At 56.7% G+C, this 26202-nt stretch overlaps 1 protein-coding gene across 2 annotated transcripts; it reads left to right on the top strand.

Annotated features, from left to right (window-relative positions):
* Positions 1 to 214: 214 nt before the first annotated feature.
* On the top strand, positions 215 to 22978 carry Sema7a (semaphorin 7A (JohnMiltonHagen blood group)). Of its 2 annotated transcripts, none has more exons than XM_004855470.3 (14): positions 215 to 430; positions 13394 to 13545; positions 14039 to 14080; positions 14468 to 14560; positions 14721 to 14805; positions 14949 to 15059; positions 15633 to 15772; positions 16849 to 17033; positions 17836 to 17944; positions 18032 to 18230; positions 20398 to 20525; positions 20808 to 20962; positions 21142 to 21203; positions 21443 to 22978. In XM_004855470.3, the coding sequence occupies exons 1-14, from the start codon at positions 259 to 261 to the stop codon at positions 21802 to 21804; spliced, it is 1995 nt and encodes a 664-aa protein (XP_004855527.1). In that variant the 5' UTR covers positions 215 to 258; the 3' UTR covers positions 21805 to 22978. The 2 variants fall into 2 exon arrangements, with proteins under 2 accessions (XP_004855527.1, XP_004855526.1); XM_004855469.3 differs by having other exon boundaries at positions 14465 to 14560.
* The last annotated feature ends 3224 nt before the right edge of the window (positions 22979 to 26202 follow it).

Below are 26202 nucleotides of genomic sequence, written 5' to 3'. Positions count from 1 at the left end.
ATGCTGAGGATGGAAGGCGCTTGTTCGCAGCCGGGTTCCCTTCGTGGAGTTGCCAAGGACCGGGCGGCAAAGAGTCCCCTCCGCCCACCGCCCGCACCTTTTGCTTTTCGGACACCAGCCAAACCGTGAGAAGGCGGCGAGGGGACGGGGAGGGGTGGGGCGGGGTCAGGCGTCGGCTCCGCCCCCGGCGCTCGGCTCAGCCTGCAGCCTGGCGCTGGCTCAGTCTCGGCTGCTGCTGCTGTCGCTCGGGGCTGCGGGATGACGCCTCCTCCTCCCGAACGTGCAGCCCCCAGCGCACCGCCCGCCAGAGTCCCCAGCCCGCTGGCCCGGTGCGGGCTCCTGCTGCGGCTCCTGCTGCAGCTGTGCGCGGCGGCCGCCGCCGCCCAGGGCCACCCGAGGAGCGGACCCCGCATCTCCGCCATCTGGAGAGGTAGGCGGCGCCGGGGCCGGGGGCGCGGGTGGGCGCTGCGCGGGGCGGGCGAGTGTGTGGCGCGGAGCAGAGTGCGCGGCGCTGCGGTGCCGTTCCCCGGCGGGCCGGGGCGCGCGCTGCGTGCGGAGCGGGCTCGGCTGCAGGTGCCGGTGCGGGGACGCGCCGGCCAAGTCGCTCCAAGTGAGCGGAGCCGCAGCGCAGGCAGGTGCGAGCCCCTTTCGCCCGGCCGCCCTCTGCTCGGCGCGGGGTCTTCCACGCAGGACCCTCCCGGGCGCGCTCCCTGGCCCCTTCTTCCAGGCTGTTGGCTTCGCGGGCTGCGGGGCTCGGGTTGGGGCGGCGAAGGGGGCTTGGACCGGCTGCCGCTGCCGCCGCCGCCGCCGCGCTCGGGCTGCGGGAACAAAGACCCCGCCGCCCGCCCCCGCCCCCGCCCCGGCCCGGAGCGCGGGCCCCGCATGGGGGTGGGCGCCTTGCGGCGGGCCGGGGCTAGAGCGGGCGGGGGGCCCGGGGAGCCTGGGCGCTGTCTCTGCAGTACCGGGACCGGCCGCTCCCCCCTCGCCCGCACGTGGCAGTTGTCACCCGTAATCGCGCTAGTGAGGGGGGCAGTGCCTACTGGGTGGGGCGAGGCCCTTGGGACCCCAGGTGCAGGTCTAGGGCGGAGTTGCAGCCTTTTGCACACAAGAACCTGGGGGATGGAGTCTCCCCCAGGGGCGGCTTAGTTTAGACCCCTCGTACAATGGGACAGAGAGCTGTCTAGGCAGGGGTTTGAGGCTTTCTGCCGCTAGGGACCTAGCTCCCCTCCCCTGCATTGGCACACAAATGCCTCTCCCCGCCCCCAGGCAACTGGCTCTGTCCCCAAATTTGGCGTCTCTGCAGCCCCCCTCTGGTGGGGGCAGGGGACTCACAGCAGGGGTGAGGATACTCGTCTGGACTGGGCCCCATCCTTTCCCTTTGATGCCTCTGGCGATTTGCAAGGCGCCCCGAGCACTTTTGGGAGGCTAAGGATTATCTGGGGCAGGTATTCTTAGCTGAGGAGGAAAAACCCACACACGAGATACTGGCCGGGACTGCTGCAGTAGCAGCGAAGGAATGTGACTTGCCCAAGGTCACTGGGCAGCGCGCGCTCACTATGCAGGTGGGAGCCCTGATCTGGCCAGGACCAGCCCTAGTGGGAGTGAGGAAGGGGGGCAGGACTTAAGCGCTTCTTCAGCCATAAATGCCGTGCTCTGGGTGTTCCTGATGGAGTGGAGCACTTTGGCTAGAGCTCCAGTGCCTGCTCATGGTGGGCACTGGCACACTTCTCAGACCTGCCAGCTACAGCTCAGGCTTCCTTCGCCCTCCCTGAGTCTTTACCTTTCTTTGATCCCCTTGGCTTTTCTGGACAGCACAGGGCCTGAGCACTTTGAAGGGACAAAACGGCATGTCTGGGTGTTCTGAATTAAACCTCTTTGTCTCTCCTGCCTACCCTTCAGTCTTCCCCGGACCCCCCCCCCCTTAAAGCATACACACTTCTTAGCCTCAGCTTAGGGACTAAATACCTGGGATGGGTATGTGTGTATTAAGTGCTATTTGAAGCTGCTTTCAGCCCTCCTGCCCACTTTCCACTCAACTCTGTGCCTGCCTTTCCCTGCCTGAAGTTCACTGCACTGACACTCAGGCATGGTTTCTGCTTGGTAATGTAGGCCTTTATCAGGCTGTTGACCCCTCTGGCTGGAGTCCACCAACTTGGCAGTCTTTTTTAATTTTTTTTTTTTTTTTTTTGGTGCTGGGGATTGAACCCAAGGCTTTGAGAATGTTAGGCAAGCTCTCTACCCCTGAGCTGCAACCCTAACCCTTTTTATTTTGTTTTGAGACAGGGTCTTGCTAAGGTTCCAGGCTGGTTTTGAACTTTCTATTTTTTTTTTGGTATCGGGAATCGAACTCGGGTCCTTGCGCTTTCGCAGCAGGAGGCGAAACCACTGAGCTAAATCCCCAGCCCTGGCTTTGAACTTTCGATCCTTCTGCCTCAGTAGCTTGAGTGCCTCCCATGTGCCATCATGCCAGACTTTACTCACCAATTCTTTTTTTTGGTACTAGGGATCAAACTCAGGACCTTGCGCTTGCCAAGCAGGAGCGGCACTCTGAGCTACATCCCCAGCCCTTTACTCATCAATCTTATCCAAGGACAGTCTGTGATCTCCTTCTCTGGTGCCAGGTGTCCTATTGGCTAGACAGGCCCTGGCATTCACTTGCCCCCCAGGCTGATGACAGTGTGCCCAGGCTGACAGCTGCCTCCTGTCTCCTGTGGGGTGACACATGGTAGTCGGACAGGACTGGGTTTGGGTAGGGCAACCCCAGGAGTAGAGCAAGAGGGGTCCTTCCCAGGCTTGTTAAGAGTCTGGAGCCCTATCTACCAGTGGGTAGGTGGGTATGGTGGTCTCCAAGAATGACTAGATCAGGGATGATGATTGTTCAGAGCCCACCTGCTTGTTCTTTTCCTTTTGTTTTTTGGTTTAGTGAGACAGGGTCTTGCTATGTTGTTCAGGCTGGCTTTGAACTTATCATGTAGCCCAGGTTGTTCAGACTTTCAGCAATCTTCCCTCCTCAACCTCTAAAGCACTGGGATTATAGGTGTGCGCCACCATACTAGCTCCAGAGCCGTTTCTGTACAAGGCATGATGAAATTTTAGTTTTGAACAAGGACAGGTACAGGAATGAGAATTGTTATGGAAAGTTCTTCTTCTGCTGGACACCAAGCCCTAGGGAAGAATTGGGGGAGGTTCTAGGAGGGTTCCATCCTGCAGTTGTTGGGGATATTGCTGCCTCTACAGCCTAATAAAGGCCTGGTGCAGAGCACCTTGGGCAGGAGGAAGGAGGTGCTGCATGGACCTGCTGGGTGTCCTTGGGCTGTGCATCTGGTGGTGACCTCAGAGCTTGCCTGAGGAGGATGGGCTCTGGGGGTTGTTGCCCTGGGCACTGCAGACATACGGGTCCTTCAAGGATGTGAATGTCTGGTCCTGAGCTCCCTTCCAGCAGGGGCAGGAAGGGGGTAATGGATTACAGGTGAGGGCAGGGATTGGCAGGAGGTTGGCATGGCCATGTGAGCTGTATCCCCACCCTGGTCCCTCAGAGGTCGGAGGAGATGCGCAAACCCAAGCTGGCTTTGGCCCAGAAGGTCAGAGGTAAGCAGAATGAGACTGTCTACCCAAGGGAAGGAGTCTGGGCTCTAATTTCTACCTGTCCAGCTGGTTCTGCTTCTTTGGTCCAGTTGAACAACAGGATGTTATTGTTGACTTGGTGGCTGCTGGGGAGCCATTATAGGGCTTTTCCCCAGGGCTGTTGTCACCTCCTGCAGGGATGAGGTCACAGCTGGGGTCCCCTAAGCATCAGCATTTCCAGTGGAAATCCTTGCCCCCCTCCGGGATTTAGATGTGTTCATTACCTTGAAGGTGAACTTCCCCTGCTGAACTGCCTGGGGGAGGGCGGGGGAAATTCCCAAAAGGAAAGAAGGAATTTCCTAAGATGGAATTGGTGTGTGGTGATGTCACTGGAACTTTTCTTTCTTTTTTTTTTGTACCGGGGATCAAACTCTGGTCCTTCTGCTTGTGCAGCAGGCGGCAAAACCACTGAGCTAAATCCCCGACAACTGGAACTTTCTATCAAGCTCTGTGATTGCTTTGTCCTGGGCAGTGAAGATTGTGAGTGTAGAAGAGGTTGGAATGGACCCTGGTCCCAGCTCTTGCTTAATTTGCTAGGTGCCTCTGGGCAGGTCCTTGCCTTTATCTAAGCCTCAGTTTCCCCAAATACCCAAAGAGGTTGGATTTAGGGGCTCGTTTGTTTCTGAGCCATAATACCTCAGGATTCCTGCTTCTCCAGAATAGGAAAGACTGGGCTAAGGTCTGTTCAGATATTACCAGCAGAATTTGAATAATTGAAACCTGGAAGTTCAGGGGAAAATCTTGAGTTTTGTGTTTTTACTGTGTTCTTTTGTTGTTGTTTGTTTGTTTGTTTTGAGCCAAGGTCTTGCTGTGTAGCCAAGGCTGGCCTCAAACTCAAAGCAATCCCCCTGCCTCAGCCTCCTGAGTGCTGGGATCATAGGTGTGTGTGCCACCACACCCCTGTTGTGTTCTTGTTTCATGGGCCCAATGCTGAGGATCTGTTGGAGGAAGTGTCTTGTTGGCTGGTGGCTCCATGGGTTGACGTTCTCATTCTGACAATATTTTCTGGGACCAACATTTGTGCTGGGCCTGGGCCTGGGCTTGGGGATCCAGCAATAAGAAACTAGATGATTTGAGGCCCCCATAGAGGGGGAGACGGGGCACTAAACCCACAGGTATGATGAAGTCTTGCAGGCCCTATACCTGAGGGGAGCTGTGGAGGCCAAGCAGATGCCCAACCCAGTCTGCCAGTCAGAGGGCTTCCTGGATGAAGTGACAGCCAGGTGGCAGGAGTAGGAGGTGGCTTGGTGAGGAAAGGTACAGGAAGAAGCATCCTGTTTGACAGGATCTCAGACTCCAAAACATGCATCAAGAACTGTAGAGAGGAAACAAGGGGTGTGAGGGCCTCCAGAGGGAGGTGGGTCTGGGGCCAGGAGTGGACATTTGAGCCCAGCAGTGGGGAGGATGCTGTGTCATTTGGAGTAGGACCATGACAGGCAGGAAAGGTCTCTCCAGTGCTGGCAATGCCAGGACCATCAAGAGTTCCCAGGTGGCAAGCTGGGGCTGGGGTCAGGGAGACCAGGGCTTTCCCCTGGGGTTCTCCAGGTGAGGAGGCCCATCCTGAGCCCCAACTCCTCCCGCTCTTCTCCAGAGACTCTGCATTTGGGGAGGAGCCCTCCTCATTCCTGTAGGCCCTCCTCTCCTGCTGTGGGGGAGGGGTGGGGACCTTCCTCTGAACAGCTTCCCCTTCTGGGATCCTTGGTCCCCTTTGTGGGGGCAGATCACTGTCTGGGTTGAGGGTGGGCTCCTGAGCACTTGGGGGAAACTGGGGAAGCTCAGTGCCTCTCCCTGATGAGGGCCATGCTAGGCAGGATGTGGGCTCAGTGTAGGAGACAGGGTCCCAGAGAATGCAGGGGGCAGTCCTGGGAGTGGGTGGCCCTTGAATTGACAGCTGAGGCCCTGCCTCACCCAGTGCTGCTGTGTCACAAGAGACTGACGGAAGGTTTCCGCTTCTTTTGGTTTCCTTTTTTTAGACAGGTCAGGCTGTCCCAGAGGCCTGACCATTTTGGGGCATGGGGTAGAGATGGTCCTTGCCCTGCCCTGGCTTTGCAGGGAGGGCTAATCTTAGCCAGGTATGTGTCTAGCTGTCCTGTCAAGCCAAGTGGGACAGAGAGAAAAATAGAAGGTAGAGGACCTGGCCTGTGTCCTGGGTGGCTCCCCAGGCCCTTTTTTCCACCAGGCCCTGCCTTGTGGCCCTCAAGGCACCTCTGTCCCTCTGCTTCACTGCTCAGCATTCAGCAGGAACGCATAACCCCAGGGCTGCCTAATGGTAGCCAGAACACTTTCATTCCGCTGTCCTTCCCTCCCCTCTCCTGCCTCAGGGTCCCCTCGGTTCCATCTCAGTTCCTGAGGAAGTTTCATGGGTGACCTCAGCCCACACAGCCTGACGCATGGAGCTTAGGACATTAGGAGAGAGATGCCAGAGATCAGCTGGGCCCACTCCCACAGTCCCCAGATGGGGAAACTAAGTCCAGGAGATGACAGGGACTGGCCGGAAGTCCAGAGCTTGCTGCTGGCTCTTGGCCTGTCTCAGCTGTCTGTGGCAGGACAGCCTCTCTTCAGAACACCCCTCTCTTGGTCCCTCCTTGGGTTGGCTGGGCTGCGGTTCCCAGGGCAGGTTGACCTGTATCACAGTTTGGGCTAATCTGGGTTTAACTGTCACGGCAGCCTGGGATTAGGCTGATTCTGCCGTGTGCCCCCCTATATCCCCTGTTTCTAATTGGAGCCTTAGGCCTTGGGCCAGTACCTCCAGGGGGACCCCTCACTGTGGAAGGAACCCAGCCCTCACCCCCACGCATATGTCCATCTGTGTTCAGCTTCTCTGGGGAACAGTGGGAGAAGCCCTGGGTTTGCCCTTGGGGAGCCCTCAGGTGCCTCCTGCTGTAATGGAGCCGGGACCCCCTCCTGGGAAGTCAGGATTAACCCATAGGGATAGCCCAGGACTGTGACAGAGGTGAGAGCAGGCAAGCTGCAGATGTGAGCTGGTGTAGTCAGGAAAAGCTTCCTGGGAGAGGAAAGGAGGAGGCTGGAGTGGGGCTCTTGCTGCCCTTCTGTGTCATCAGAGCTGTCCCCTCATTGCCAGCCCTGCAGTGGGTGCTGACGGCCTCCCCATGCAGAACCCCACAGCCCTGGTGAAATCCCATCAGACAGTGGGGTCTGAGAGGAGTCGCTGTGTGCCAGATGGTGGATGGCACAGGGCTGGGAGGATGGGGCAGTGAGGCCCAGTGCATTCTAGAGCACTTCCTAGAGCCAAGGGGAGAGCCGTGTGCAGCAGAGAAGGGTCAAGGGCAAGCCAAGAAATGGGCATGAGCCATGGCACAGGTACATAGGGCTGAGGTGGCCTTGATCACCCTGTCTGGGGAGTTGGGCCCTCCTACTGGGGATGTGCAGTTGGGAGCCAGGGTGGGTTCTTGGTGAGTGTTTTGGCCGGGGCTACTGGGAGGGAACTCAAGTGGGTATGCAGTAAAAGGGCCCCCCTGCCTATCCCTATGGTCAGCTCCAAAAAACTATTTTCCAATGGAGGCGGAGATCCAGGAGACTTAGCTTTCCAATTAGTCATGCTGGCCGGCACTCCAGGCCATCACCCTAGCTGCACCCCCAGATTCCTGCTCTCTGTGGGCCTGCACACCCAGGCTTGCTCATATACATGCCTCAGGGTGTCATGGGTGCAGGTCAGGCCTTCTTGGCCAAGTAGCCTCCTCCTCTGTGTGGGAGGGGCTGGCCTGGAAGTCCTCATGGGCCCACCCTGGAGAACAGTGTTCTAAGCACATATCCTGGAGTTGGGCTGCTTTAGTGTCACCCTCTGCTCCACTTAGGTGCATCACTGTCCTCCACCAGTGGGGCTAATGAGAGACCATTCCTCATAGGAGTTCAGTGGTGATTGAGTCAGGGTATCCAAAATCACTGGAGATAGTGTCTGGTACCAGGAAAATGTTCTGGAAAGGTTGGGGTAGGGTATTGTCCTCATCATCTTCTTCCTCCTTTGGCATCTGTGGAATGTGGCCTGCCAGCCTGGCCCCTGCCAGCTCTCCCTGTGGGCAGTGCTGGCCGGCTGCCCTCGTGCAGTCCCCCTGCTGGCCTGGCTAAGGCCAGGCCCGGGAACCTTCTGCTTCACAGCAATCTCCCACCTGCCTCCCTCCCTTTGCACAGAGTGGTGTAGCCATCCTCTGCCCTCTTCCTGACCTCTGTATTTCTGTCCATCCTGTGCTTTGAAGAGGCCACCAGGCGACCTTGGGCTCACTTTGGGGCTTTTTGGAACCTGCTGGGCTAGAGAACGGGTGGAAGTCAGACAGGACATGATGCTGGCCCTGAGCTTCCTGCCTCCCGGGCTTGAGCCCAGAGCCTCCTCACTCTAGTTAGGCTCTATGCCAACCTTCCCTCCCGACCTGGGCCCTGGAACCCGACTCAGCTCCCTCAAAACTTCCTTCTCACACTGCTCCTGGTCCCCAAGACCTCCCCACCAGCCAAGTTTTCAGGTCCTTTGAGCACAGTGAGGCCAGGCAGAGGGCACCAGGCCTTGGGGGCTTGGAAGGGCCTTCATCTTCCTGTCTGTAAAACAAGGGTGCAGACCCAGGATTTAGGGGGCTCATTCAGGAAGTGGATGAGGATGTCAGCTTCTGCTGCCCTCACTTCCAGAAAGCTCCGACTTCTACAGCAGGCACGGACTCACACTTTCCCAAAAGACCCATGAATTCACTCCTGAATGTTTTATCATTTGTTCTAAGAATCATGGTGGGTCATAAAACCCAGCCCCTCCATGCACGTCAGAGGAAACTGAGCTCAAGAAGGCCCGGCGCCTGCTGAGCATCACAGCCAGCCAGCTGCCCAGCTGCCAAAGGGACCTGGAGGCTTCTTGGAGCCACACATGGCCCGCTTTCCCTCCCACTCATGGCTGACCTTGTTCCCACTCCACCTGCCACTTGGCTTGCTGTCCTGTAGCTGATAAAGTGGGCAGACCTCTCATTTCTTCACGGGCAGAGCACCACCTCAAGGCCCTGACCTTGCCAGGCAGTGGTTGGAACCTAGCCCTGTCAGGATACTGATAATGACCATGCCCTATCCTTCACACCAGGCAGCACCACCCTGGAGGTAGCTTCTCACGCCCTCTATCCTGGCCATATCAGAAGAGGCTGAGCTGGTGTAAGCATTGCTTCTGGTGCCTGCTGCCAGTGGAAGTTACTTTTCACCCTGATGTGGCACCGCCATTAATCATGCCTTTGGGTTTGAGATTGAGTGCCGGGGGGGCCCTGGGGATCAGGCCTTACCTAGAAGATGGGTGGGCAGGTGATTCCCTTCTGTTGTCAGATTAGTGACTTGGTACCTAGTGGGCAAGGGAAGGATGACACAGGGAAGCAGAGAGGCTGAGGATACTGCTGTCTGCTAATCAGAGGCTTAAGGTGTCCAGGATGTGATCCTAGAGAGATGCAGTATGGTGATGAGTACAAGAAACCCCGAGGCATCCTTGCTGGTTGCCCTTGGGCCAGTGATACAGACTCTCTGGCCTCTGAGCCTGCACAGCTGGGTGACCCTCCCTTCACCAGAGTACAGGTTCCCCACCTTTCACTATGACCTGTGCGACATGGGGTGTCAAGGGCTAGAAAAGCTGTGGCGAGTTCCTAGGGCCCCCATGTCCCTTCACGGCTCCCTTCTTCACCAAGCATGATGAGAATAGCCTGGTGAATCCAGATGAGGCAGAGCTATGGGAAGAGGCTCCTGCCTGATGTAGCTGGGTCCCCAGAGTGAGGCTGGCTTGGGCCCTGTTCTTTGGCTGCCTGGTGTGAGCAGTTCCTGCTGAGAGGTTCACATTCCTACCATTCTCTCTGCACATTTTCAAAGAGCTCCTTGAGGTTGGCGCTCAAGGCTCATGGGGTCAATGGGTCAGGCTGGAAGGCTGTCCTGCGGGACCAGACCACAGGGCCCAGCCCTTGTTTGTGCACAGCAGCCCTCTTCTACCCTCCCTCAAGCTGTCCTCTTTCACAAGCAGGGAGAATATGGGGATGGCAGGGAGCAGATGGCAGCAGCACCCAGGGTGAATAAGCAGAGGGATGATGTTCTACCAGGCGGGTGCTTTCGGAAAACCCTCCCCACAGGGGTCCAGACGGGCCACAGTGGCTTCGGGGACAGTGATGGAAGAGAAATAGGGCCTGATTCTGTTCAGCTGGACCAGAACCCAACAAGCTCCCTGGTGGAGGGGCTGTATCTGCACAGGACTGCCTCCCACAGCCCAGCCATGCTTTTGATCCCCAGTATCTGGCTGGAGCTGGGCTGGGCCGTGTGGGCTCAGCCACTGTGTAGACATGGGGACCCAGGTGCCCGTGGAGTGTCTAGGTGTGCAGTAGCCTGCATGTGCCTCTACTCCATCCAGCAGGGCTGGGATTGGCTTGGAATCACATGAGGTGGGGATGGATTTTCTTGTGCCCAGCCTGCCTTGGGGCCATGTCCTCCCTGTGTGTCCCTAGCCCCCTCCTCTCCTGAACCCCTGGTTATTCTGGGAGCTTTTAGCTACCACTTAGTCAGCCACTAATGCGTCAGGGTGGGGAGTGAGGGGGGAGACACGGTGCCAGACGGTGCTCCTTTTAGACATGTAGGATGGGAAGCAGGGGGAGCCAGGAGGTGGGAGTGCCGGGGAGGAGGAGGCATTCCCACTGCTGGCCCTGCCGGTGGGGAGCAGGCAGTGGGGGGGATGATGGGCAGCAGGTCAGTGTGTCCTTGGGCGGGCATACCTCCCCTCCCCCATCACACGGGGCCACCTCCTTTTCTTCTCTCCAGGACTCTGCTGGGTTGCATCGCATGGCCTCTGTCTTCTGAACCTGCCATACAATCTGCTTTTCCACCTTTGCCCAGGCTGTTTCCACTGCCTGCAGTCCACCCCCATTCCTGGCTCATCTAGCTTTGTCTTCCTCCTCATCTCTCTGGGGTCATAAGGCAGTGAAGAGAAAGCTCCGTTGGCCTGAGCCTTTGTAGGACAGGCTCCAGCCATGTGCAGCCCCTGCCTGGGTAGATCCTTGAAGGCTGCCCCTTCTCCTGGTCCAGCTCTCCCTGTGTTGATCCCACGGGGCCACGGGGACTGGCCACAATGGCTGGGCCTGCTCTCTTCACTTCCAGGCAGCCCTCCTGCCCCTGTGCCCCCAGCCCCCGCGCCTGCTGACCTGAACAAAGCTCCCTTTCATGTATTCATAGCGTTGCTGCCGCTCTGACACTTCCCGGGCACAATCAGGCCCTTTGAGGGCCTCAGGCAGTGCGGGAGCTGGGCTGGGGCTGGGGTTGGGGTGGAGATTGGGCCAAGGTCTTGTCCTGAGCCTGAGCTGGTGCCCCCCGCCCCCCGCCCAGTATGGATGTACAGGCAGGGACCTGGGGGTCATGGGAGGTGATGATCCTGGGCTCCTGCCTGTGCTCCATTGTAGCCAGCGTGGCAGCCAGGGCTTATAGGGAACAGGTTTGTGGCCTTGCACAGGACTGTCCTCCTCCTGTCCTCAGCAGATGCTTGTGGGCTGCCCAGGGCTCTCTTTGCTGAGGAAGCAATAGGAGCTTTCTGTGGTATGGCAGTCTCGGGCCTCAGACTGGATTTCTGGGTAGGGCCAGATTTCCTCCTCAGACCTTGCTTTCCAGGGTCTGGCCTGACTCCTCTGTTGGAACTGCTGAGTACCAGAAACCCAAACCATCCTTGCTGGGTGCCCTTGGGCCAGTGACATGGCCTCCAAGCCTCCACAGCTGGGTGACCCTCCCTTCACTAGGGTTCAGGTCCCCTCCCTTCCACCATGACCTGTGCAACATGGGGTGCTAAGTGCTAGAGAAGCTGTGGCGAGTTCCTAGCACCCCCCACCCCCCCGCCGTGTCCTTCACAGCTCTCTCTGCCAAGTGGAGATCCAGATGAGGCACAGCTATGGGAAGAGCGTCTCCCGTTAACAGATCTGGGAGCCCCACTCTGGGTTCCCTCCAGGTAGCCCAAGTTGCATCCTTTCCCCATGAGTAGAGTTAATGCACTGGCCTTGCCTACTCCGCCCCAGGGTGCAGGTGGAAGGGAGTTGCGTGGCCTGAGGGCTGAGACTTCTCAGGCCCCAGACCAGCATCTCCAGACTAAGCACCTTCTCCTGGCTGCCAGACTGGAGGGGCGGGGGAGGGGGGAGAGCTGTCTGGATGCCTGACTGGGCTGCGGATGAGAGGGTTACCTTGGGAGCTGAGTCAGGAGGATCATGTGTCTGTGGGCCGCTGACCCCAGCACTCCTGTTTTACCCCAGCTGCAAGGTGGCTGGAGCAGGAAAGCACCAGAGATCTGCCTGGATTCTGCACCCCTACTGCACCAGCAGCTTTGGGCTAGTGGGAGGGAACCCTGGGGACCAGGGTCCCTAAACTCCTGGGTCACGCCAACCAGAAGGCAGTGAACTCGACACTTCTTTGTGGCCAACCATCCTGACATCTCCCTACCCCATGCTTCTGAGAACCAAGACTAGATGAGCTGATCTGTCCTGTCTGCTACTATGACCCTGGGCTAGGCTTGTCTCCCAGGGGCCTTAGTTTCCTCCTTTGTACAGTGAGCCAGGCCAAAGCAGAGATGCAATGTGCCCATGATCACTTCTGGAGATGGCTTGGCCTCACAGACATGCCTGTTAAGGAGGGGGAATGAAGATGTGGGTCATGGAGTGTGTGGTTCAGCAGTCACTGCCCTTGTCCCTTTTTGGATCAGTAGAAATGGTACAGATGGCAGCAAGAGGGACTGGGAACAGACTTGAAAAATGGCTATTTTTTGCTGTCTGGGCTGGAGTGTGTCCTGCTTGGGTGTCATTGCCAAACTTTCTGTCCCAGAGTTTGCTGCAGCTGAAAAAACAGTGGTCAAACTAAGTTCCTGGGTGAGGCAAGAGGTGGGAGGATGCTGGCTGTGGCTGATTGCTAGGGCCACAGCCACAGGCTATCCCATCCCTGTAATTTAGTCCTGCAACCAGGACAAGCTTAGCAATGTCACCGAAGATGAGACAGCTTCTCCGTGGAGGCGGTGGCTGCAGGGTTTTTTTTGCTTTTTTTTTCAAAATTGTCCTGGTCAGCCCTTCTGCTGAAAGGCTCAGGCTGCTGAGGTCCCAGAGTTGCTGGGAAGGGAGAACTGACCCTCACCCCCAGGAGGGTGAAGCCAGCAGAAAGGGGCCTGAAAGAGTCCGGCTCTGGGGACCTGAGCATGGCCCAGCTACCCACCTCCTCCCTGTGCCTTTGGGTGCTCTCTTGACTTCTGTCTTCCCAGCTGTGAAATGGGAGGAGTGACTAGTGCCCATTAAGGGGCCTCCTGAAGGAGGGTTCAGAGCAGTGGTTCCTGGGCATCTGAACGCTAAGAGGGTGCTGGAAGTCCTGCTGCTTGCTGAAGGGCCCAGGTGGCTGGGGCTGTGGGGCTGCTTGCCCTGTCTTGGGACAAGACAGCCACTTTTGGGGCAGAGCTGATGAGCACTGTTCCATCTGTGTGTGTGTGTGTGTGTGTGTGTGTGTGTGTGTGTGTTTAGGGGCCAGATCTGTTCTCTCCAGAGGTCCCCAAACCTCTCCCACCCTTAGGTCACACTTACTGTCAGGGAGGGAGAGGCTGCCCTCCTAGGGGATGGGCCATGGGTGTGGGTGAGGACAGCTGGTTGCTAGATTCCACCAGGGGCTTCTTACTTCTCCTGCCCATGGCTCTCTGAGTCTCCCCAACCTTGTCTCTGATGCGTCCCAGTGCCCTGAGCTTCAGGCATTAATTGCCTGCAGGTGCTGATGTGCCCCAGCCTCAACATTCCACCTGTTGCCTCCCCCTCAGGCCACACAGGGCAGGACCGGCTGGACTTTGGCCAGGCCGAGCCACACACAGTGCTTTTCCATGAGCCTGGCAGCCCCTCCGTCTGGGTGGGTGGACGAGGCAAGGTCTACCGCTTCGACTTCCCCGAGGGCAAGAACGCATCAGTGCACATGGTGAGCTGGGGCCCTGTACCTCTCTCCCTTCCCACTTCTCCTCTCTCTCCCCTGTGGCCATGGTGAGCGGCCGCAGGAAGCAGGAAGGGATCAGTATCTCTTCCCAAAGTGGAACCTCCACCTTTATATCCCCACCAGTGGTTTCTAGGGGAGGTTCTTTAAAGGAACTGGAACAGGGAGTTGGGTGACATGGAGAAAAACCGGAAACACACACACTTGGCTGGGTGGGATGCTTGGACAAGGGAAGCCAGGCAAGAAGCTGGGCTCCAGGACCCATGATTGTCTTCTGAGAGTGTGGGGCTCTGGTTTCAAGAACTAGACTTAGCAGCCTGTGTGATCCCAGGAAATCCATTCGAACTCTCTGAGCCCTGTTGCTCTTCTGGAGGATAAGAATAATGGTTGGTGCATGCAGGGCTTGTCCTGAGGCTGAATGGACAGCATGTAGGGGCACCTAGCCCACGCAGAGAGGACCAATGCTTCTCCCCTCCCCCAGGTGAACATCAGCTCTACGAAGGGGACTTGTGTGGATAAGCAGGTAAGTTTGGGGAGGGAGTGTAGAAGGTACAGGGCCCCCTGGGGAATGGGAGGTAACCTTGAAAGTCTGGGTAGAAGCTCTGCTGCCCTAGGCACCCAGTCTGAGGGGGACCTATGGTCCTTCTTTAGTGGCCTTTGTTTTTTGATTTTTGAGACGGGTTCACTATATAGCCCAGGCTGGCCTTGAGCTCACTGTGATTCTCCTGCCTTAGTCTCCCAGGTGCTGGGATTACAAGTGTGTGCCACCATGCACAGCTTTGGCGGCCTCTGTTCTGAGGAGATGCAGTCAGCTGTACCTTTCTGGGCTGTCCTGGGAGGCCAGCACTCACACCCAGCCCTTCCTTGAGACTGAAGTTCCTGTCTCCTTTCTTTTCCCCCACTCTAGCAGGACTGCGAGAACTACATCACGCTCTTGGAGAGGCGGAGTGAGGGGCTGCTGGCATGCGGCACCAATGCCCGGCGGCCCAGCTGCTGGAACCTGGTGAGAAGGCCCTTGCCCATGTGCCTGATCAGCTCCCACTCTGAGGCTGGCCTCCCCTTGGCAGGATCTCTGATGGTGTAGGGTCCTGGGAGGAGACCAGCACTCCTGGGGCAGTGGCTATGAGATCGTGTGCCCATCTGGCCCCCTTGGGCTCCCCCAGGTGAATGACACCGTGGTGCCGCTTGGCGAGATGAGAGGCTACGCCCCCTTCAGCCCAGATGAGAACTCCTTGGTTCTGTTTGAAGGTAGGGCAGTTCTGCGACAGGGTCCCTGAGGATGTTGCTGCAGGCTGGGAGGGGTGGTGGGCTCCTGACTAGTGGCCAGCTGAGAGGAACGTGCAGGGGCTGCCTGCCCTTCCCCACGTCTGCCCCTCACCTCGTGTCCCCAGGTGATGAAGTGTACTCCACCATCCGGAAGCAGGAGTACAATGGGAAAATTCCACGGTTCCGCCGCATCCAGGGTGAGAGCGAGCTGTACACCAGTGATACTGTCATGCAGAGTGAGTCGGCTCTGGCCTGGCCGTGGGTGGATGAGGGTGTGGATGCCCAGGGTAGGGCTGGGTAGGGTCCTGATGTTTCTTGGAAAGGCTCCCCTGGGACCACCCAGGAAAGAAGGAGCTTTGCGCAGGCCTGAGCAGCCAGCGTGAGGAATTTGAGTGTGAGAACAGAGGAACCTGGATACAGAGGTGTGGAGGCAGGATAGGCCTGCCACATGCTGGGGACAGATGCAGAGGAAGCCCAGACACAGCAGGGGCCAGACTCGCTGCTCAGTCCCTCTGCTGGGCTCCTGTAGGCAGTCCACCCCCCTCCTCATTAAGGCTCTGCCAATTAGGCAGAAGTGACATAGGGGCCCACAGGGGCCTTCCTGCAGTCCCCAGGCATGAAGTCATTGCTCTTGGGCCCATGACACCTTTGTAGGAGGAGGGTGAACAGGTGTGGGGTGTAATTGCTGAGCCCATGGCCCCTTGGGGTGCAGGGCCTCATGTTTCAAGTTTATTCCAGGTCCGCTTTGCCCAAGGTTGGGGGTGGTGCTGCATGCAGGCTCCCCAGCCTCACACCCTGTGTCCCCACAGATCCGCAGTTCATCAAGGCTACCATTGTGCACCAAGACCAGGCCTACGATGACAAGATCTATTACTTCTTCCGGGAGGACAATCCTGACAAGAATCCTGAGTCTCCTCTCAACGTGTCCCGTGTTGCCCAGCTGTGCAGGGTGAGTGGCTGTGAGGGCCAGTGTGTGTCTGTGCAAGCACAGCTGAGTGTGTGAGGATGAGTGAGTGTCTGTGTGCACAGGTGTGAGCGAGTCTATGTGTAGGACCATAGGAAGGGATGTGTGCATTCAGGGTTCATGTGTGTGTGTATAAAGATGTTGAGATTATGTGTGTAATTGTGCATGTGTGTAACCATGTTTACACATATGTCCTGCTTGTGTGAATGTGCTGTGCAGATGTGCAAGTAGGTGACATATTTACACAAGTATGTCCCACTTGTATGCCGTGCCATGTATATAACAGTATGTTTACAAGAGTGTGTCTTTCTTGTGTGAATATCCTGCTGTGTACAAGTGTCTAACCATGTGTTTACATAAGTGTGTTCCTCTTGTATGAATAAGCTATGCTGTGTGTGACTGCAGGTGTGTAACAGCGTGTTTACACTGGTGTGTTTTGCTTGTATGCATATTCTTGCCATGTGGATGTGTGAGTGTATAAAAGCATGCTTACATGAGTATACTCCGCTTGTATGGGTATGCTGTGTGCCGTATGAATGTGCAAATGTGTTTATGTGTATTCCATTTGTGTGGATACTGTGTCATGTGTGAGTGTGAGAGTGTGTAACAAGATGTTTATATGGGTGTGTTTTGCTTGTATGAACATCCTGTGGCATGTGTGAGTGCAACCATGTGTTTACACAGTTATTTTGCTTGTATGAATATGCTGTGCTATGTGAGTATGTAAGTGTGTATCAGTGTGTTTATGCAGGAGTATTCTGCTTGTATGTGTTTGTACATACATGTGGGTGGCAGGTGTGTCAGCTGTCTGCTCTGAGGTGACCTAGCACCAAAGCTGCAGCACCCAAGCTGCAGCACCCACCATGGGCCCTGTGCCCCTAGACCTGCCAGGCAGCCTGACTCGAAACCAGCCTCAGTCCCCTCATACCCTGGTGGCTCCTGGCCTCCCTGGCAGCTGCTCTCCTCCTCAGCAGCATAGTGACGGTGTTCCCAAGAGGGGCCTTGGATGTGGGGGCGGCACAGACAGGTCCTGAACAGCCTCCTCTGCCTCTCCCTTCCAGGGGGACCAAGGTGGTGAGAGCTCCCTATCGGTCTCTAAGTGGAACACCTTCCTGAAAGCCATGCTAGTGTGCAGCGATGCCACCACCAACAAGAACTTCAACCGGCTACAGGACGTCTTCCTGCTTCCTGACCCCAGTGGCAACTGGAAGGACACCAAGGTCTATGGCGTTTTCTCCAACCCCTGGTGAGTGACCCTCCCCCTAGGGCTGGCGCTGGCATTGGACCTGGGCTTTGCTGAGGGCAGGGTTTGTGTGGCATGAGCAGAATGACAGGCTCAGGACAGAGCTGTCCATACGATGTGTGTTCTGCTGCATTCCTGAGTCTGCACATGCCTTGTGCACACTCACACCTGTGTTTTCCACCATGTGTGTGCTTGGAGCCAGTGTGGGCCCTAGGATGGGCTGCTGGGGCCTCTCTTGGGGTGCTGGGTACCATCACGCCTGCTCAGCACTACCCCTGCCTGATAATTCACACTTCTTAATCAGTCTCATTGATTAAAAACAAGGCAGGCAAAAGTGCTTAGCGGGCGGGGGAGGCCAAAGTGGGTAAAGCCACGACCCTGCTCTGTGGCTCCTGTGTGGGAAAAGGTCAAGGTTCTGGCCTCCTGAGGCCCCAGCACCCCACAGCCTGTGCCCAGAGTGGCTGGAGAACCACCCAGCTTGTGTTAGGACTCCTCTTAACTCTACAGTGCTCTGATACAACATAAGCTGTGGTTTTAGACTATAGCCGGAAGCAATAAGGTTGAACTTACCTCCCTCCCTCCCCCCCTTTCTCTTTCTTTCTCTCCTTCCTTCTGTCCCTCCCTTCCGTCCCTCCCTTCAGTGGTATTTGATAATGCTGGTCCAGGCCCTGGGCTTGGCTCCAGGGATAGTCCTGGCTCACTGAGCTCATGGGCCAGGGCGTGGTGGTGATGCCCTGTGTGGCATGGGGCTGGCCTGAGAGAGAGGCAGGGGCCCTAGAGTTAGGAGGTGGTTTCTGTCCCACAGGAACTACTCTGCTGTCTGCGTTTATTCCCTTGGTGACATCGACAGGGTCTTCCGTACCTCCTCACTCAAGGGCTACCACATGGGCCTTCCCAACCCTCGGCCTGGCAAGGTGAGTGGTGACCCCATGGTGCCCAGGCCCTAGCCTTCCCCTCCTACACCCCAGCTGTACACTGATCAGGCCTGCTCTCCTCCCCAGTGCCTCCCGAACCAGAAGCCCATACCTACACAGACCTTCCAGGTGGCCGATAGTCACCCCGAGGTGGCCCAGAGGGTGGAGCCCATGGGACCTCTGAAGATGCCATTGTTCCACTCTAAATACCACTACCAGAAAGTGGTCGTCCACCGCATGCAAGCCAGAAATGAGGGGACCTTCCATGTGCTTTACCTAACCACAGGTGAGGGGCCAACCAGGGACCTCTACCTTGCTGTATAAAAGTGGATACGAGAGACGTAAAGAGTAACATAGGTAACATTTGGCTGGATCTTTACATGCAGAAAGAATTGAGTGGCTGGAGCCATCAGGGGTTTGTGTGTGTGTGGCTGTGGAAGAGAGGGCTTCCCAGAGGTGGTGAGGACAGAGAGAAGAGAGGAAGGCAACCTAGGAGGGGAGAACACGCACAGGTACTAGAGATGGAAATGTGGGGTGTTGGAGCAAAGCCAGGTGCAGCTTCAGCTACTCAGGGAGAAGGGGTAGGAAGGGATGTGGAGAGCCAGGAGGAAGGCCTGACCGTGGGCTTCCCAGAGCCTGCTGCCAGCAGCAGGAGACCCATGCACCCTTGGGATGGTGCAGGTAAGAGGAGACATTCGAGGAGTTGGTAGAATCCAAAGAATTCATTGTGACGGGAGGAAGAGATTCTAGATGGCAGAGCGTTGGCCACATTCCCAGAGGACCGGTGCTGCCTTTCCTGTTCCCTGGGTGGCTGGTACAGTGACCAGGAAATGCCCAACATGCTGGAAAGCCAGCATGGAGGAGCTGCCTGAGCTGGGTTTGTGGCAGCTTCCAGATCCAGGCTCTGGCCGAAGGGTGTCCTAGGAGAGGGCTTGGAGGTCACTGTGGGGTAGGGACTGGAAAGGGCCATTGTTCACACTCCCCTGTGTTACTTCCTGCCATTGCTTCATCTTGGGGCTACTCAGCCACCGCAGCTGGATTGGAAGCTGGAACCCCAGGGCCATTGTTTGGTTCCTGGAAGCTTCTAGGAGAATTTCCCACAGGGAGCACCTGAGCTCTGGGTCCTGGGACTGTACTTCTTTTCCCCTCTCTCTGCCCCAGCTGCACTGCCAGGCCCTTGTCCTTGCTTTGCTGCAGCAGTAGCTGGTCTAGCTGTTGTGGCTGGCAGGGGAGCAGGGAAGGAGAGGTCACTTGGTGCAGGACAGGCCAAGGCTCTTGTAACTGGGAGAAGTTAGTGAGTCTTGTTTCTGAGAGGTTCTTGGAGGGGATGTTTGGAAGGAGGCGCAAGGCGTGCATTTGTGTGTTCATACGTGCATGCAGGCGGGTATGCATTTGGGCAACTGGGCTGGGGCTTGTCAGTCCAAGGAGCCTTGGGGCACATCTCTGAGTCTGCAGGTGGGAATCACAGACCCATAGAGGAACCATCCCAGGCAGGAAATCATCTGACTGCTTTTTTGGGGCGGGTGATACCCTGGGAAATGGGGAGGGAGGGAAAGAGGAAAGGAGACTTTTTCAAACTGGGACAGCAGATGAGGTGGGATTAGGAGGACCCGGGGTCAGGATGCCCACTAGTCCCCAACAGGAGCTAACAGAGAGAGCGTTGGCCTAGCAGGCAGTCTGCATATGTGACCTTGGGAGCTCTTCTGTGGAATCTAAGGTTCTTTTCAGATCTAAGATTTTATAAAAATTAAAATATCTCTGAAGACTGTATGCAATGTGGAGTCCTAGATTGGATCCTGGAACAAAAGAAGGACACGAGTGGAAAAACCCATGAAATCTCAATGAAGTTTGAGCTTAGTGAATAGTAACGCACCAATGTCAATTGCTCAGTTGTGACAAATGTTCCGTGGTTATGTAAAGCGGTCACATTAGGGGAAGCTGGGGAAGGCAAGACAGGAACTCTCTGTGCTATCTTTGTAACTTTTCTAGATATCTAAAATTATTCTTTAAAAAAAAGTATTTAAAGAAAATATATCCCGTAAGAGACCAGAGGCAGGGGTGTCGTGGAAGAAATTGAGGGGGTTTTGACAGGACCTGGCTCCACCTTGGACCCTGCTTTTCACCAGCTATGTGACCTTGAGCAGCTGCTTGGCTTTGCTGAGCCTCCCTTATCTGCAAAGCAGGAAGATAGTGCCCGAGGCTGTGCATGCAGCCTTGAGCACACAGGGGCCCTCTCTGGGGAGCTGTGGGGCCTCACTGGACCCACTTGGAAACTTCCGGGCTGCCCTTGGGCTCCAGTCCTCTCCACTAGCACTGTCCTCATCCCACCTGGTGCAGTCCTGTGACTGTGGCCTAAGTCACAACTCCCTAACCCTCCCCACCCTGCATCTTTCCTGGGCAGCCCCACCTGAAAGGAAGGTGCTGCCCACTGACCCTCTGCCCACTGCCCACAGACAGGGGCACCATCCACAAGGTGGTGGAGTCAGGAGAGCGGGAACACAGCGTCGCCTTCAACATCATGGAGATCCAGCCCTTCCACCGCATGGCTGCCATCCAGGGCATCTCGCTGGATGCTGAGCGGGTGAGCCCCACCCCCATCGGTCCCACAGGGCTCCCTAACAGCCCACTGAGGGCAGGGCTGCTTTGCAAGTAACTTGCACATCCTTACAGGAGTCTCTGGGCCAGGGATTTAGCTCAGTGGTTTTGCTACCTGCTGCGCAAGCAAAAGGACCCGAGTTTGATCCCCGGTACCAAAAAAAAGTCCCTGGATCCCAGGCCCTGCAAGGCTATGGGATGCCATGGCTAGGGACTGAGAAGCCAGTACATAGGCCCTAGTCTGACCCAAGTTTTGCTCTCTTTCCAGCGGAAGCTCTATGTGACGTCACAGTGGGAGGTGAGCCAGGTGCCCCTGGACCTGTGTGACGTCTATGGTGGGGGCTGCCATGGCTGCCTCATGTCCCGAGACCCCTACTGTGGCTGGGACCAGGACCGTTGTGTGTCCATCTACAGCTGCCAAAGGTACTGTGGCCCAGGATCCCTGGGAGAGGGCGGACATAGGAGTCAGGTGGTGTTGGAGGGCTGCAAGAAGTGTCTTGCAGGGCTGCTCTGGCCAGCCCCTCCTCTCTGCTGATACTGTGGTGGGGTGAGAATGGGCAGGGTTTAGGCTGCAGCCTGAGCCTCTTTCCTTCCCACCCCAGGCCACTGCTGCAATCCATTAATCCAGCTGAGCCGCACAAAGAGTGTCCCAACCCCAAACCAGGTATTTGATCTGGCCCTGCCAGCAGGCCACAGTCTGATATGAGGGGTACAGCCACACCATGATCACTCGATCTCAGGGAGGCCTGGCCTCGCCTGTGGGCACAGGCACAGAGGGCCGGACTGTGTTCTGCTCAGGGAGCCCTATGGTATGGGGTGGGATGAGGATCCCTGTGTTCATTTGGGAGCTCAGTCTTGGGGGAAGCCTGGTTCCTCCTCACAGCTGCTTCCCCTACCCCCCAGATGAGGCCCCCCTGCAGAAGGTGTCCCTGGCCCGGAACTCTCGCTACTACCTGAGCTGCCCCATGGAGTCCCGCCATGCCACCTACTCGTGGCGCCATGAGGAAAATGTGGAGCAGAGCTGTGAGCCTGGGCACCAGAGCCCCAACTGTATCCTGTTCATCGAGAACCTCACAGCCCGCCAATATGGCCACTACCGCTGTGAGGCCCGAGAGGGCTCCTACCTCCGAGAGGCCCAGCACTGGGAGCTGCTCCCTGAAGACCGAGCGCTGGCCGAGCACCTGCTGGGCCATGCCTGCGTCCTGGCCACCTCCCTCTGGCTGGGGGTCCTGCCCACACTTGCACTGGGCCTGCTGGTCCACTAGGGGTGCTGGAGAAGTCTCGTAGGCAGAGCCGGCTGGCCCCGGAGCTCCGTGCCTGATGTACCTTCCGAGGGGACCAAATAACCCTGTGGGGGACAAAAGGCCTGGAGATGTCCAGCCGCAGGCGGCTGCTGGGCCCCAGGTGTGTGGGAGGTGCTGACTATGAAGCTGGGGCATCCGTGACCAAGACTCCATCTTCTGGAGAATGTTTTCCGAAAACTCCTCACGCTGGACTGGTGATGTTCCTTGCCTGAGACCCTATGGGTCCTGGAAGGGGAGCTGGGGCACTGTCTCTGGACCTTGGGGCTGAGGCTGGGTCCTCCTGGACTCTGTACCCACTGCCTCCTTCCCTCCTGCCCTCCCCACAGCCCGGATAGGGGCCGGCTGGTGCCCTGGCTGGCCCTGCCCCGCAGCTCCCTCACCACTGCCAGGGTCCCCGACAGCCGCCTTGCATGTTTATTGAAAGATGTTTGCTTTCCGGACGGGAGGACGGGAAAAGCTCTATTTTTATGTTAGGCTTATTTCATGTATAGCTACTTCCGACTGCATCTGTATGAAAATACCAAAACTACATGCTGGGGGGGAGAGGGAGGGGCTGGGAAGGGTGGGGGTGGGGCTGATCCCTGTCTATGGCTCCCTGGGGTGGGATGAGAGGCCAGGGAAGGACAGGCATGGGTTTGCAGACAGTGGCATGAGCTGGCTCTGCCTAGGGAGCCCAGTCTGGAGGCATGAGCCCCCAGGATGGGGGTGCTGATGGGAGTGGGTGGGTGAGGGAGATGGGGGAGGAAGGTAAAAACAGCCCTAGGTTCACCGAGTTCATTTAGAGGGAGGAGCCGGGTCCTTAGGGGGAGGTTCTAGGACTCTGCCCTTGGCGTTGGGGGTTGGGGGGCAGGGGGCCTCCTCCCTTCCCCTCAGCCCCCTTCCCCAGGGGCTGTGCTTCCATGCTCCTAGCCTCCCACCTTCAGCTCAGGACAAGTCCTAACTTAGGCTAAACTGTGAATCTTCCAGTGGGGGCAGCCCTGCCCCCAGTCCATGGATTTCAGCAAAGAGCTGGGCCCTCCTCCAGCATGTCTGGGGCAGGGTCTGGGGCCGGTGGCCTTCTAGCTTCCGCCCCTGCATCTCTACTCAATGCACTTTAATAATGTAACATACTACTAATAAAGGAGCTATTTATTTACCTGTGCCTACTTACTGCCTGCAAAGCCATCCTTGTTGGGGGGCTGAGAGGGTACTGTTTATCACCCAGCACACCTCCTTGTCCTTGGTGCATTTTGGGGTGGCTCTGGGTGCCCCAACTAATGATAGGATGGGAATTGGAATCCACAACTCTCAGCAGTGTGCTGTCTGCCCAAGCCTGGAGGGCAGGTGGAGGTACGGGAGAAGGGGTTGGGCTCTGCTTGGTGGATGGAGGTCAGGACTAAGGAATCACTCCGGGTTGGAGGGTGAGGACATGAGGGAGGTGAGAGGGGATACCAGGTGTCCCTCTCCCCTCCGATCTTCTCTGCCCACTTTTGTTCCCTCTCTTTGCCCCTTGGTCCTGGTGGCAGAAACCCAGGCCTGGGAATCGGTTGGGAGCCTGTCCTGACAGTAAGCACTGGAGGGAATGTGTTGCAACTCTGACAGTTACCCTCCCTGAGTCAGCCCAGCTCCTGGTGGTCTATGGGGAATCCCAGAGGACCGGAAAGGCCCCCACCCTCAGCCTTCCCTCCCCAGTCCCACCTGCTCTGGGCCTTTCTGGGCCAGTCCCAGATCACGACTCTCCTAGTTCTCACCTCTCCCTGCACCCAGCCTTCCCCGAGTGACCAGGGTGTAGCAGGTGCTCTGAGCCAGGGGCCTTTAGGAGCTTGAGGGAAGCAGGGGAGCCCTGGGCTGGGCCTGGCCATGCATCTCCTTCCCCTCGTGTGCTGTGGACTCTGTCTGCTTGCTTTCCAGCTCACAGCCAACAGCAACAGCTTCACACCCTCTTCCCAGTGAGTCCTGAGCTGGTGGCAAAGCAAAGAGCAGAGGCTGGGTTCCAGACCTGCTGAGGGCAGCAGGCAGAAAAACTATAGGTCAACCCTGGCCCCTTCCCAGAATACTGGGTGGCCTCTGGGGTGCTCACTGCCCTCACTGGACTGCAGCAGGCCCCTCTTTCCTTCGAGGATGCTCTTGATGTCCTGATGGACCTGTGGAGAGAACTTGAGTGATGGTGCACACTCCTTTGTCTCTCCAGGGCACTAGGAGAGGCTAGCCAGGCAGGAAGCCATGTGCATCGAGGCGTAAAATGAGTCCATGTAAATCCCATGTAAATGAGCCATGGGGCGGGGCTGCCGGAGACAGGCTCCTGTCTATTTGCCCCAGTGTGTGAACGGCACTGGGACCTCTGGCTGGTGTGTGTGTGGTGGGGTAAGACTTAGGATCTGCTGCAGGAGTGTCCACAGGATGTCCTTGGAGCCAGCATTGGCTGGGGACAGGAGGCAGGCCTGTCCTGCCCTCTATCTTAGGCATCCTTTCTGGGAGGCTGAGAAGGACAAGGCTGCAAAAGACTGAAGCTCAGCCCTGCAAGGACCTGGAGATGCTTCTTTGTCTCCCCCACACCTTTGTGACTCTGAAAAGGCACTCTGGTCTAGCCGCTGTCTACACATCCTGGGAAAGCCATGGCCTTTGTGTTGCTCTAATGCTCAAAACCCTAAAGAGCTCCCTCTGTCTTCAGACCAGTGTTCCTCACCTCTCCTGGGTCCCTGCTTCTTTTCCCTGGGTTGCTCCAGATGGAGCCTTCTTTGTTTTTGGTACTGGGGATCGAACTCAGGTCCTTGCGCTTGCACAGCAGGTGGCAAAACCACTGAGCTAAATCCCCGGCCCCAGATGGAGCCTTCTGAATGACCTGGAATTCTGGAGGGGGAGCCTGGCCTCTCTGCCCTTGATGTCTCAGCCTGCTCACCCCAGAGCTGGGGGAGCTAAGGCTTCAGGAGCCTGCACCTGAAAAGTGGCCCTAGAGGCTCAGGAGAGGATAGCCCTATCCTTGACTGCCTTGAAGCCTAGTTGGGAAGGGAGATAGGGCCTGCATGTGACCATCCACATGATGATCTTCTAGGCTGGAGGATGTGGGAGCTCAGGGGACACCTAACCCACCCAGGGGTGTTCAGGGAAGGCTTGAGTGGGGTTTTAGAGGATGTGTAGAAGTGCTCTAGGAAGAGAGTTACCACAGAAGATGGAAGAGCATTTGCAAAGGCCTGGGGCTGTGAGGGCCTGGGGTGCTATGGGCTGGCTGAAGTGCAGTGGGCTTTACGAAGGCAGGAACCGAGACATTTTGTGCAAGGACATATCCTCAGTGCCTATACCAGTGCCTGGCTCATAGACACTGTTGAATGAATAAGAAGGAAGAGTGGAGGTAAGACTGGATGACTCATCAGTACCAGATTCCAGGAATTAAAGCCCTATATCTTTATTCTGCAGGTACTAGGGAGCCATTGAAGGATTTTGAGCAGGGCTGTGGGAGATGATGATAATCCTGGTGGTACCAATGACTGGGGCCTGAGATCCAGTTGTTTTCATATTCACCCTTACTTGTCTCAACCTAAGCACCCCTCTTCAGTCCTTGGGCATTTTCAAATTAGGAGACTAATTTTAGTCTCCTTATCTGGAAAAGAACACAGAGAAATCCCAGCTGGGGTAGGTGATCCCAACAAGGGTTCCAGGCAAGAGGTCTGTGGGTGTGGGCTATGGAGTGGAATTGAAATGGCTAAATCAAGCTCAGGAAATACTTTTATGTTAGCGTTGGTTAGCTCTGGGAGGAAGAGACCTTGGGTAAAAGCAAAAATAAAAACCACATGGTCATGGTCACCAGGACCAGGAGCCAGTCAGTCCCTCTAGAGGAAAGATCCCAGGACCACACCCAAGAGGTTCTTCGGGCCTGAGCCAAGCCAAGGGCCCAGTGCTCAGATCGGTAATTGTTCCAGCCTGGGTGTAATGAGTGGGTGCAGAAGGGCATAGGTGGAGGTGACACACAGCACGGTGGGCAAACATGGCCTGCAACTTGATTCTGCTCACCCTGCCTGTGCAGACATCACTAATCAATGACTGCATTCCTTTCTCCTGACTCCAGATAGGTGATTTCTTCCAGAACAGCATTCTCCGAGGATTATGGAGTCCTTGAGATATGACTCATCTGAACCGAGATGTGCTGTGAGGATAAGAGACCCATCAGAATTCAAAACCCTCAGCTGGATGTGGTGGTGCGTGCCTGTAATCCCAGCATCCGGAGGGCTGAGGCAGGAGGATCACAAGTCTGAGGCCAGCCTGGACTATGCAGTGAGTTCAAAGCCAGCCTGAACTCAAAAACAAACAAACAAACAAATACCCTCATATGAACCAAAAAGGATTTATCTCAAACAGTTATATGAACAACACATTGCAATGCTC

This window comes from Heterocephalus glaber, unplaced genomic scaffold (genome assembly GCF_053883595.1).
Source record: "Heterocephalus glaber isolate CG9 unplaced genomic scaffold, H.glaber_assembly_v1.0 deba00001689, whole genome shotgun sequence".
Classification (NCBI taxonomy): domain Eukaryota; kingdom Metazoa; phylum Chordata; class Mammalia; order Rodentia; family Bathyergidae; genus Heterocephalus; species Heterocephalus glaber.
The sequence above is the reverse complement of the archived record's forward strand: the minus strand, read 5'-3'. Positions and strand labels throughout refer to the sequence as shown.